General features: G+C 36.9%; 1 protein-coding gene across 2 annotated transcripts in view; it reads left to right on the top strand.

Annotated features, from left to right (window-relative positions):
- Vps54 (VPS54 subunit of GARP complex) overlaps positions 1 to 12,476 on the top strand; it is a 111,626-nt gene extending 99,150 nt beyond the window's left edge. For both annotated transcript variants that reach the window (XM_042691166.1, XM_042691167.1), the window contains exons 21-23: positions 4,772 to 4,879; positions 6,431 to 6,525; positions 11,100 to 12,476. In XM_042691166.1, the coding sequence (XP_042547100.1) occupies positions 4,772 to 4,879; positions 6,431 to 6,525; positions 11,100 to 11,205 (309 nt within the window). In that variant the 3' untranslated portion in view covers positions 11,206 to 12,476. The remainder of the gene's footprint in view (positions 1 to 4,771; positions 4,880 to 6,430; positions 6,526 to 11,099) is intronic.
- The last annotated feature ends 184 nt before the right edge of the window (positions 12,477 to 12,660 follow it).

Here is a 12,660-nt window from a genome sequence, read left to right on the forward strand (position 1 = left end):
TATTAAAAGTTTTCAGTTCTCCATCGAATGTGAATGCTAGCTTTGCCGGGTATATCAGTCTGGGTTGGCAGTTATTGGCTCTCAGGGCTCGTATGGTGCTTTCCCAGGCTTTTCTTGCATTCATTGTTTGTGTGGAGAGATCTGCAGTGATTCTAATTTTTTTCCCGTTGTAGTATAGCTCCTTCTTCATTTTTGCTGCATTCAGGATTGTTTCCTTATTATTCAGATCTATCATTTTTACTATAATGTGTCTAGAAGTGTTTCTCCTGGGATCTTGCTTGTTGGGTGTTCTATAAGCTTTTGTAACGTAGTTAAGATGGTCGTTTTTGAGGTGGGGAAAATTTTCATTGATTACCTTGTTAAATAGGTGTTGCATTCCCTTGCTCTGGAATTCCTCACCTTCGTCCACTCCAATTATGCGAAGGTTAAATTTCTTGCTTGCTCTTGAATTTCCCTTTGGTTTAATTTGAGTGATTTTTCCATATCTGTCACTTTTTGGTCCAGTTGGTGTATTCTGTCTTCTGTATCTGACACTCTACCTTCCATTTCATTCACTCTGTTGACCGTGGCTTCTATTGTGGTTTGCATGGAGGAAATGGATCCCTTTATGGATTCAATGTTGGTTCTCAGAGTACTGATCTCACCTCTCAATGAGGTATGCATTACCTCTAATTTGGCGTTTATCTCACTTCTTACTGAGGTTTGTGCAGCTTCTATTTTTGCATCCAACTTTTGTTTGATATCCTGTATCTCTTTTGATAGTTCATCCTTGTGCTCTTTCGATTTCTGATCCATTTCTCGCTTTATTTCTTGAGTCATTGCCTCCAGCAACCGTTGGATGTAGCTTTTGTCTTCCATTCCTGCTTTGCTCCCACTGGGGCTCTCCCCTGCGTGGCTGCTGGCTTTTGAGGTGAGCTTGCTGTCCTGGGTGGTGGTAAACCTTGTGATTTTTCTCTGTGATTTTCGCATGGGGGTTCAGGAGACTGCTCTTCAATTTTGTTTTGGTGTGTCTGTCTTTGCTTGGTTGCTGATTCTGTATTGGTAGAGAGAGTCTGTGCCTGATCTGGGTTCTGTTGGGAGCCTATTTCCAGCTGCTATTCTGACTTACTTAGGATTCTCAGCTCTCTGCTGTAGATTGCTGGCAATTCCCGCCTTTGGAAGGGTTGAGCAGCCTAGACTGCTTGTGTTTGCTCCTGCGGGTGCTCTTGGGAAGATCAGATGCTCTGGATGCACTCTCCCAAATACTGGAGTCTGCTATGGACTCCTGATGTGTTTTTGTTTGTTTGTTTTGGGCTGGTTGTGGGCTTGAACTCTAGGTTTGGGTGCTGTCCCTCAGCTCTTCAGCTGGCACCTTACCATTTGAGCCACAGCACCATTTCTGACCCTTTTGCTTTTGTGATGCTGAGGAATCAGATCCAGGGCCTCATACATCCAAGACTATCACTCTATTGCTGAGCCGCCTTATCAGCCTGAGCTCCTGCTTACTATCAGGTGCTGGCAGCCTGTGTTGCCCAATTCCCAGCCTAGGGTATATGGGTGGAGTTTTGGTGGGGTTTGGGCTTCTCTTGTCCTGAGCCTCCAGGTCTTTTGTTGTCACAGGCGTGCTTCCCGGGGAGTGTTGTTTCCTGATTTTCTCCCCTCTGTTGAAGCTTATGCTCAGCTTTTTACTTCAGTTGGGAGGAGTTGGTTGTGTTGTTCAGGCGCCGGATCCCGGGGCCTGGTTCCGGCCCCAGCCTGGAGTAATGAACTTATTAACATTTTGATGTTATTAATGATAACAAAAGTAACATTCCATTTAGCTATTACATTAGGTTGTATGTTCAGAGAGTATGATCAGTTAGAAAAACTGGAAATCAGTGATTATCAGTTTAAATCTGCTTTATTGAGGTATAATTTATATTCAGTAAAATTATTTTTTAAATATATGATTTGGTATATGTGTGTATATATATATGTAGAACTAACACAGTCATGATCACTGCTAAACATTCTTCTGGGTACTTGTACTTTTGCATTTTCCAGAATGTCCTTGATTCATTCAGAATGAATGAACCTTGTGACAGGTTTTTTTCATTCAGCATAGTGCTTTTGGAATTGGTGGATGTAATAAGATGTCAGTGGTTTGTTTGTTGTAGAATAGTATGTATCTATTATATGAATATATTACTTTTTTTTGTTCATCATCACTTAGTAGGCATTTGGGTTTTCTCCACTTTTTGGTGGTTATGACTAAAGATACCATAAATATCCATATTCAGTCTTTGTGTTTGTCTTTTCATATCTTTAATATAAATACTTTGGAATAACACATTAGCTATGGCTTATGGAATGTTAAAATAGCTGTTTAAGAAAAGAGTTCTAGGTGTTCTTACTTTTATCATCACTTGCTAACGTCAGCCTGTTTTGATTTTGTGACAGAGACTTTCTGTGTAGTTTCTTAGGCTGAAGTTGAAATCCTTTTGCCTTAGCCTATCAAGTGCTGGGATTACAGCAGTGGACCATACACAAAGCTCCTTGTTTTTAATGTTATTCTTTTACTGTTGTGCAAGGAGTGATACTTCATTGTGGCTTTTTTTTTTTTCCAGTATTGGGGATCAAACCCATGGCCTCATATGCTAGGCAAGCACTATACATCTAAGCTAGTCTTCTGCCCTTTTGTTGTGATTTTAATTTACCTAACATATGATAAGTTCAGTATATTTTCATGTGCTTGTTTGCCATCTGCATATTTTCACTAGTAAAGTGCTAATTTGTTTTTAGTTTTACAATCATTTTCTTACTGAGTTATAAGAATTCTTCATATATCTTAAAGGTCCTTTATCCATTACATGCCTTTTAACTGTTTGTGTAAGTGTTTAACCATTTGTGTAAGATAATCTGTAGATTTTTTTTTCATTTTGTTAATAGTTTCTTATGAAGAGCAGTTTTTAATTTTTTAAAAAAATCCAGCTTATTTCTTTTACTGTTCATGAGTTTCATGTCCTAGCTTAAGAAATTTTTGTGTAAACCACATCACATAGATACTAATGTTTAGAAAATTTATCATTCTTTTTTTAATTTAAGATGATAACCCACTTGTAGTTATTTTAAAAACTAATATCTAGATTAGTCAAAATGTAATGGCAGGCATTTGTAAGATAATAAAATTTATTAAAGGCCTTACATAAATATTTCTCTGCTGAGGCCATTTTAGTCCTCCCTATTCAGTTAAATTCAGTTTTCAAGTTGGAACACCTAGTAAATGTGCGTCTTAAATACAAAAATGGAAGTTTAGGGCATGAGGTTAATAGAAAGCATGAGGCTGAGTAAAAATGTTCAAAGAAAAGAGAGGATAGTAAACAAGATTTGATGAAGAAATCTTGCTTGCACTTAGATAACTGGAGGCTGAAGACAAGGTCAAGAGGGAAAGAGCTAGGAAAAGGTGTTGCATGAGGAGACAATTGCAAGTGAGAGCATGGACGTGCTATGCCACAGTGAAGAATGGAACTAGCAAAGTTTTACTGAGTGCAGAAGTTACGATGTCTCCACTGAGTTTTTTACAGAGAGAAATTTCAAAGGAGTGTTACTAGTTTGGGTGGTGGCAGGAACCAAATTTTAAGGGTTGAAAGTAAGTATTGTGTCAAGTTTATGTGACTGAGGAAATGCAGTAAAATGAAAAATGATATTTTTAGGGAAAGCAAGGGTAAAGGTCAGGGGTGGGAAAGTATATTTAGTTTTTTTAGTGCTGCCAAAACAAATGACTAGATGACATAAAACAATGTGTTCTTTCATAGTTCTAGATACTAACAATTCCTAAATCAAAGTGCTGGCCAGGGAATTTTCTCTCCGAAGGCTCTAAGGAAGAGCCTAGAGCTCTTCTATTTCTGCTTTTTATAACTTACAGCTGCTATCGCCCCATGGCATTCCTTGGCTTGTGTCACATCACACCATTATTCATCTGTCTTTATCTATTAGTCTTCCTATGTCTCTGTGTCTGAATTTCTCTCTTCTCTTCTTGAATTTAGGGTATGACCTTATGCAGTACCAGCTAGACATGAGTTTTTGGAGGGACATTATTTAACCCAATATAGAGGAGAACTTAAGAATAATTACCATTGAAATGATACTTCATACCTAGTAGAATGACTTAGAAAAGACAATAAAAAATTTTGACGAGAAGATGGAGAAATTGGAGTCCTCATTCTTTGCTAGTGATAGTATAAAATTTAGAAAATAGTTTCAGTATTTTTTTTCATCCCTACTATATACATTCCTGAGGTAAAAATATTTTTTCACAGAAAAATCTCTACTTAAATGTTCACAGCAGCATTATTCATAATAGCAACCTTCAAAAAAAAAAAAAAAGAAACAGCTCAGATGCATATCAGTTGATTAATGGATGAACAAAATTGGTCCATCAATAAAGTGAAATATCTAGTCACAAAAAGAAATATTACAACAATGAGTAAATTGAGATTTAAGTCAAAAATTCAACATATTGTAATCCCATCTATATGAAATAACTAAAAATTTGAGGAGCCAGGATTAGAGGCCAGACACTCAATTTTAATATTGGAAGCAGCCTATGTTCTCAGCCACAACTTAGTTCTACAGAATAAATTGTTAATTGCTCTTAGGATTTGCATGATTATTACTGATCACAGTTAATATAAGGTTGAGCCCTAAACCAGAATTAGATATATTGAGGGGCAGAAAATATGCTTCAGGAAATGCTCGAGACAGTGTACAATACAGAGGACTAAACATAATTTTCATTACTTTTCCCTTCCAGTATGAGGTGAAAGCTCCTGTTCCTTCTGCCTGTTTCAGGAATATTTGTAAGCAAATGACAAAAATGCATGAAGCTATATTTGATCTTCTTCCCGAAGAACAAACACAGGTATTAATTCCCCAAATGACTTTTGTATATATGATGTGTAATAGCCATGAAAATTGGGGTGTTTTTACATGTGTTCAGCATAATTAAACTTAATTCAAATTCCAATATTACTGTGACCATTTCAAAGTGCCCTTTGTTATGCAGTTAGTAATTCTAAAAGTAAAAGATAAGTTACTGTGAATATAATCCTAAGTGAATATGGAAGAAATGATGGAGTTAAGATTAATACACATAATTAATCCAATCTGTTTTATCATATTTGCTAGTTCACTGTAATTATTTAGCAAGAGTTTAAATTTGACTGATTTTTTGCTATTCAGACAAGTTTTCATTGGTCTCTAAAATTGATTGAGTGAATAGAAATGGTATTTGGGGGTCAGTAATGACTGTCTCAGTGTCTCGCCTACTCTCACTCATTCCTCCTGGTTTTATGCCACTTCACGCTTCCATTCAATACTAAATGTTACCATTTTTCTTCATTTACTCATCTTAATTTCATGGTTATATATCATCTAGCTCCCTGAGGCAGGCTCGCTGAGGCCTGAAGGAAATGGTAAAATAGGGAGGACCTTCTGAGGTCTCTACCCTTATTTCTTCCTAGCCAACCCGTGCTTTTTATCCTACATGTGAAATCCCTCCCCTTTGACTTTCTGACCTTGACTAGCCATATGAGTTCTAATTTGAAAAAGATAACTAGTTCATGGAAGCTGGACATACGGGTACTGTTTTTTTATCTGTATCATATAAAGGATACTCCTCATCAAAGCTGTGCAAGTTATACACACACTTTTTTCCCATAGAAAATACGTGTGCCACCGGGCGCTGGTGGCTCACGCCTGTAATCCTAGCTACTCAGGAGGCTGAGATCTGAGGATCGCGGTTCAAAGCCAGCCCGGGCAGGAAAGACTGTGAGACTCCTATCTCCATTAAACCACCAGAAAACCGGAAGTGGTGCTGTAGCTCAAGTGGTAGAGCTCTTGCCTTGAGCTGAAGAGCTGAGGGACAGCGCCCAGGCCCAGAGTTCAAGCCCCACGACCGACAAAAAAAAAAAAAAGATGTGTGCCAAATCATTTCCATAGATTAATTATATATACTTTTAGGTTGGATGTTTCTCAAAGAATTATTAGGTTATTAAAAATATGCACGAAGGATACTTTGAAATGATTTTAGTTCAGAGTTTAATAGCACCTGTTTGTCATTGTCTTTATTTTCCTCCATCAAGTTCCTGATTACTGTAAATTTTCCACTACCTTGTATTCTTTTTATCATCATGATTGATCCCACTTACATATCCACAGGAATTCTTCCATTGTGTAAAAAGGCAGGTCTTACTGCCCAAAGAATTAGTGCTTAGAGTAAGAAAAGCTTTTGTCAACTAAGAAAAAATAAAGTAACATTTAAATGCTTTCAGAGGAACATGTTTGTTTTGTTTAAGTATATGTCAGAAGAAAGAGGAATTTAAACATTTTATTGAAATAATACTATAACTCATATAATCAGGTCTTTTATTTCAGGAGAGTTTTAAGAAATTTAGTGTCCTTTCTTTTCCAGATGTTATTTTTAAGAATTAATACAAGTTACAAACTCCACTTGAAAAAGCAGTTATCTCACTTAAATGTGATAAATGATGGAGGACCTCAGAATGGGTATGATTTTTAATATATACTTTTTTAGCACATAGTCTCATACTGAATTGTTCCCATGATTGGCTTTTATTCTTTATGATCTTTTCTGCTGTAGTCAGACTAGGCACAGAAATTCTAAAATCAGTAACTTTCTGCTTTTCTCTTGTGGAAATTTCTTTCTGTCCATCTGAATCTCTTTACATTAAAGTGGTTTGTGAATGGCCAGTTCCTTGCCTGACTGTATCTACTTATTTGAGGCAATGTAGGTCAGTAATATCTCCTTAGTTATCCAGTCAGCTTCCCATCCAAACAGAACTCAAAGAGCTGTACTTAGTACCTGGATGGATGGATATATGAAAGTTACTTACCTTCTGTGACTGATTTATAAAATGATAAGAAGAAAATCTGTCTGGCTGGGAGGTTAGCTCAGTGGTAGAGTGCTTACCTCACATGCATTAGGCCCTGGGTTTGATTCCTCAGCACCACAGAAGCAGAAAAAAGCCAGAAGTGGTGCTGTGGCTCAAGTGGTAGAGTGCTAGCCTTGAGCTGAGGGACAGCGCCCAGGCCCAGAGTTCAGTTCCCATGACCGACCAAAACAAAAACAAAAAAGAAAATCTGTCATAGTTATTTCAAAAGAAAATCTGTCATAGTTATTTCATATGGTAATGAAAAATTGTGTGTAACAAACTATATTGTTTAAAAATGTGTGCCATAAAAAAGAAATTAAACCATAAAACATAGGCTAAGCCCTAGTTCTGCCACTACATATAATTGTTGTATGTATATATTGCACAATTTAAATGTAAAGTTGGACAAATCACTTACGTTCTCTGATCCTTACTATTTGGGCACCAGTGGCTCATGCCTGTAATTCTAGCTACTCAGGAGGCTGAGATCTGAGGGTCGCAGTTCAAAGCCAGCCTGGGCAAGAAAGTCCATGAGAGCACCCAGGCGCTCTGACTCTCTCTCACAGCAGCAGGGGCCAGCTCTTCACGGGAGCGTGCAGGTCCCCAGGTTTCCAGACCAACAGAAGCGCTTTGCTCCCATCAGCACTTGGCGTTTTCCTACCATAAATCTTAAATAGATTAGATATGCGGTAGTTACGTAATTGAAACCATAGATTGCAGGTCACATTAATGGAGGGAGGGGGGATCAGTGGTCTGGTTTGAACTCAGAGCCTTGGCTACCACTACCACTTCTAGTTTTCTGGTGGTTAATTGGAGATGAGTCTCATGGATTTTCCTGCCCTGACTGGCTTTGAACCTAGATTTTCAGATCTCAGCCTCTTGGCTTTGAACCTAGATTTTCAGATCTCAGCCTCTTGACTGGCTACTCGGGATTATAGGCGTGAGCCACCAGTGCCCAGCCACATTCATGTTTTATTAGAAACCTTGAGAAGAAAAACAGTAGGTCTGTGTATCTGTGTGTGTCCTTGCTCACCGCCTCAGTTTTTTTGCTCATTGCTGGCACTTTACCACTTGAGCTACACCACCAGTTATTGAAAGAATAAATTTTATCCAAGATGAAAAAAAAAAAAAGGAAGTCCATGAGACTCTTATCTCCAGTAATAAACCACCAGAAAACTGGAAGTGGCGCTGAGGCTCAAGTGGTAGAGTGCTAGCCTTGAACTGAAGAGCTGAGGGACAGTGACCAGGCCCAGAGTTCAAGTCCATGACAACAAAAAATAAAAATAAGATCAGATATAGTGGTATATATGCATGTAATCCCAGTACTTGGGAATTAGGGCAGGAGGATACAAAGTGATACCATCACAAAGAAGGCAGCTGATAAACTTCCTTCATTATTTTTTATAAAGAATAGTATAGATTAAAAAAAAATATGGAGCTGTGAATATAGCTGTTGTAGAGTGCTTACTTAGCATGCATAAGACCTTCGGTTCAATCCCTTAGCAGCAGCAAAAAATAGGAAAAATAGGGAGAGGAGACAGAACACCGATCATTTATTCTTTAGTATGACTTCCTTGGTATGTTATCTGCCTCATAGATTTTAAAAATAAAATTTTATCACCTTAGTGTTAAAGGAAATTTAGGTTTACATTTCAAAATTATAGGAATAAAAGATGTATTTCAAGGTGAAAAAGAAGTACTAAATTATTTTACAAGAGTGTTTGGAAGCTTCAGTCTGCTCAGTCTGTCTGCTAAACTGAATTTAAGTTTTAGGCAAGACTATGATTCCCTCATTTGACTATTACCTGAGTCTTCATTTTGCTTTTAAAGAATTGTTTTCAAAATTTTCATGAGCCAGAGTATAACAAGTGCTTGAATACCTCTCGCCTAGATTTGAAAACTGCTAAAATGATGCTACATTCTCATTCTTTCATTATTTCTCCATAAGCACAGTTCTTTTGTCAAACATTTAAAACAAAACAACACAACAACAATAACAAAAACTGGGTGCCCATGGCTCATGCCTATAAATTCTCTTAATTCAGGAGGATGAGTTAGGAGAATCAAGGCTTGAAGCCAGCCCAGGCACATACGTGAGCCTCTTCAATTTCAAAAGCTGGAAAAAACTCTTCTCTCCAGCAAAAGGCTGGAAATGAAGATGTGGCAGAGTGGAGAAGTGGTAGGGTGCCAGCCAGAAATGAAAACACCAAGGAAGAGCAGGACCAGAGTTTAAGGTTCAGTTCCAGCATACAAGGATAGGGACACACATATTCTCTCTCTCTCTCTCTCTCAAGATTTAACCTCTAAATACCATGCACACATCTTTAAATAATAAGTACATAAATAACTGCAAGCCTTTCTAAGATAACTGATGTTAATTAATCACACCAACATACACCCAGATACTTTCTTTTTCCACTTCTGGGAGTAGAACCCAGGGCTTTACTAGTATAGAGTAGTAAGTGTTCTACAACTAAACTACATCCCCAACTAAGGTATTTTTAACAGGAACACCAGACTATTTCCCACTTGATATTGAGATATAAATGATATATATATATATATATATACATATATATATATATATATATTACCTGCTATTGAATCTTCTTTTGAAAAGAAATAGCATATTAAGAATTTAGAGCTTGAGGGCTGGGAAGGTGGCTCAGTGGTAGAGCGCTAGCCTTGAGCTGAAGAGCTGAGGGACAGCACCTAGGTCCAGAATTCAGGCCCCATGACCGGGCCAAAAAAAAAAAAAAAAAAGAATTTAGAGCTTGATGCTATGACCTAAAGAGGCTATACTAAAAAAGTTAATTTTTTTTTTTTTTTTGGTCGGTCGTGGGGCTTGAACTCTGTGCCTGGGCGCTGTCCCTCAGCTCTTCAGCTCAAGGCGAGCGCTCTACCACTTGAGCTACAGCGCCACTTCCTAAAAAAGTTAATATTTTTAAGACCTCCCCCCCAAATTTTTAAGGATAGGTAGGTTCACTGTTCTCAGGCCAGTAGTTCTGAAGCATCCAAGCTCTAACTCATTAGCTATTATTTTCTGAGGGGAATCCTCGTAGTCACAGAAATTAATTTCTATGTACAAGTTATTCATATCTTTGATCTCTTGATAGTATTACAAGAATTGTAATCTCTATATTGTAGCTATGGACATAACTACCTGCTTATGAAGGAAATTGTTTCTGAAATCACAATTAAAATGCATTTTTTCTTTTTGAGCCAGTTCTGGGGCTTGAACTCAGGGCCTGGGTGGTCCTGAGCTTTTTTGCTAGACTAGTTTTCTACCACTTGAGCTCCACAGCTCCACTTCTGGCTTTTTGTTGGTTAACTGGCAATGAGCTTCTCAAAGATTATTTTCATCCAGGCTGGCTTCATGATCCACAGATCTTAGCCTCCTGAGTAGTTAGGTTTTCAGGCATTAGACACCATCTCCCAGTAAATGGTCCATTTTAGCATGACAATTGGTAGTATAGCTTAGTGCATTCAGTGTTATACAGTTCCGAAGTGTTTTTATCCCAGAGAAAATCCTCCTTACCCATTAGGCATTTGCTCTTGTTCTTCCTCTTCCTCTGTTATGTACTTCTTGATGAAATTTTCTTTTTCTCTAAGATACTTTTCAAATACAGACACTTATAGAAAATAGAACATTTGTGTTCCTGCTACCCAGAATTGATCATTATTATTACCATTTGCTATTTTTAAAAATATTTGTTATATTTTTAACTGGTATTAAAATTAGTATAACACATGAAGCTGAAGTACACCTTGATACCCCATTTCCAGTCTTCATTTCCAATGCATAGGTAGCATTTCTAGTAAGTTTGACCTATATACTTTCAGTTGTTCTCGTTTCTTTTATGAAAACTATGTAAAGCTGTTTGGTAAATTTAGCTGTACAGCAAGCATACTGAACAGATACATCCCATTTTTTAAAAATTCACTGCTACAGATTTCTGTTGGTATGGAAATACAATCAGCCCTCTATATCCATTGACTCCATGTCCACAGACTTAATCCATCAAAGATGGAAATGAGTAAAAAGATGTCGGTACTGAAAATGTACTGATTCTGTAGTCATATCCTAAAAAATGTGCATTACAACTGGTTATGTAAGTAGTATTTACAGTGTATAAGGTATTACAGATAAAAAGTATGAGATTTAAAAATAACTTCTCCAATGTTTAGGTTGGTAACAGCAGATGTAGCTTTTTACACTGGAAATCTTCAAGCCTTAAAAGGCCTTAAAGATTTGGACCTAAATATGGCTGAGATCTGGGAACAGAAGAGATGATGACATACTGAGATGATGACATACTGCAAAACTGGGTAGTTCATCTGACCATGGGATGTGTGTTTCTGAAGAAAACCTGGATTCCTGTGTTTCAAGACCAGAACCTGGAACCCAAGTGAACTGAGGTGTGGGAAAGGGAAAAGGAAAGTATCAGTGTTGGGAAACTGGATTCCGTGGGATCTACAAAGAATGCCATTTTGTACATCCTTCAGTGAGGAGTAACTGATCAGGTGTCTATAACATTTTTCATTCTCTCTGGAAACAGACTCAGGTTTCTTTGGACCAAATCCAAAAGAACACATAGCTGTAACACAGCTGTAGTTGACTAGAATGCTCTGTATACTTTATATTAAAAAATGCTTTGCATTTCTTCCAGTGCAATGAAATTCATATGGTGTCCCACCTTATTTAATGATGGTACAATTTAAAATATTAAAATCTAAGTCAACTTCTGTAGAAAGTTTTCTCTATAAAAAAGTAAAGCTGTTTGAAAAATTATTTTTTTACAGATCTTTCTATAAAAATAAACATCTTTTGATTGCTTGGATTTAGGAATTCAATTTTTGTTTTAGTGACTAATGTCAAGTTCCAGGCTTTGTGTGTTGTATATTTAATCTTTCTACTACACTATATGTCAATCTGGGTAGAGCTTCAAATAGTTTAAATACATTAAGGCTGATTTTAAGTGAATTAAAAATACAATATTTGCATTTATTTATGCAACTAATTTAAATACTTTTCAGAAGTGGTATACAAAGGATTACAATTTAATAGCTGTATTTTTATAAAAGTACATATGAAGGGTTTGGGATTTTTGGTTTGCTTTTTCTTGCAGAGGTAACAATATGTTTTCATCTAATATACTTACACTCATACTTCACATGAAATATGGCCCTCTAGATTCTTGTTTTTAAGTTATCTTCAATATGTAAATGAGCAAAGACCAGGGAGGGAGAAATAAAACTTTTGAAATATAGGCTGCTGTGTTGGGGGCCAGAAATCTGAAATGATAAGTAAGTTCTTTAAAGACCTTTATAATATCTAATCTTCAAAATCAGAGTCAGCAAGACAGATGAAAGTGCCTGTGCCTCACCTTACGCCAAGAATCTTGCCTAACCCTGTCAGAGTGCCTAATCTTGTGATTATATACGATGAAATAGTCTTTACTTTGTGCTCTTTGGTTTCTTGAAAGGAAAGCTTGTTTTCTTTCCTTTATCATTACTGAGGTATGTCATTGGTTCTTAAACTGTCTAATAAAACTGTAAAAATTACCAAACTTCAAAAGACAACTTTTTTTTAAGTGGTTTAGTATACAGTGAATTTTAAACAAGCAACCTATGAAAGCAAGTGTGGAAGAACTATAAAGTCCAGCTTCATTCTTAGAGAAAAGGCATTCAATGAAATACCAGAAGAGCTGATTCAGAATGTTATTACTAAACACATTTCAGTGGTAAC

This window comes from Dipodomys spectabilis, unplaced genomic scaffold (genome assembly GCF_019054845.1).
Source record: "Dipodomys spectabilis isolate Male_0828 unplaced genomic scaffold, ASM1905484v1 ptg000141l, whole genome shotgun sequence".
Classification (NCBI taxonomy): domain Eukaryota; kingdom Metazoa; phylum Chordata; class Mammalia; order Rodentia; family Heteromyidae; genus Dipodomys; species Dipodomys spectabilis.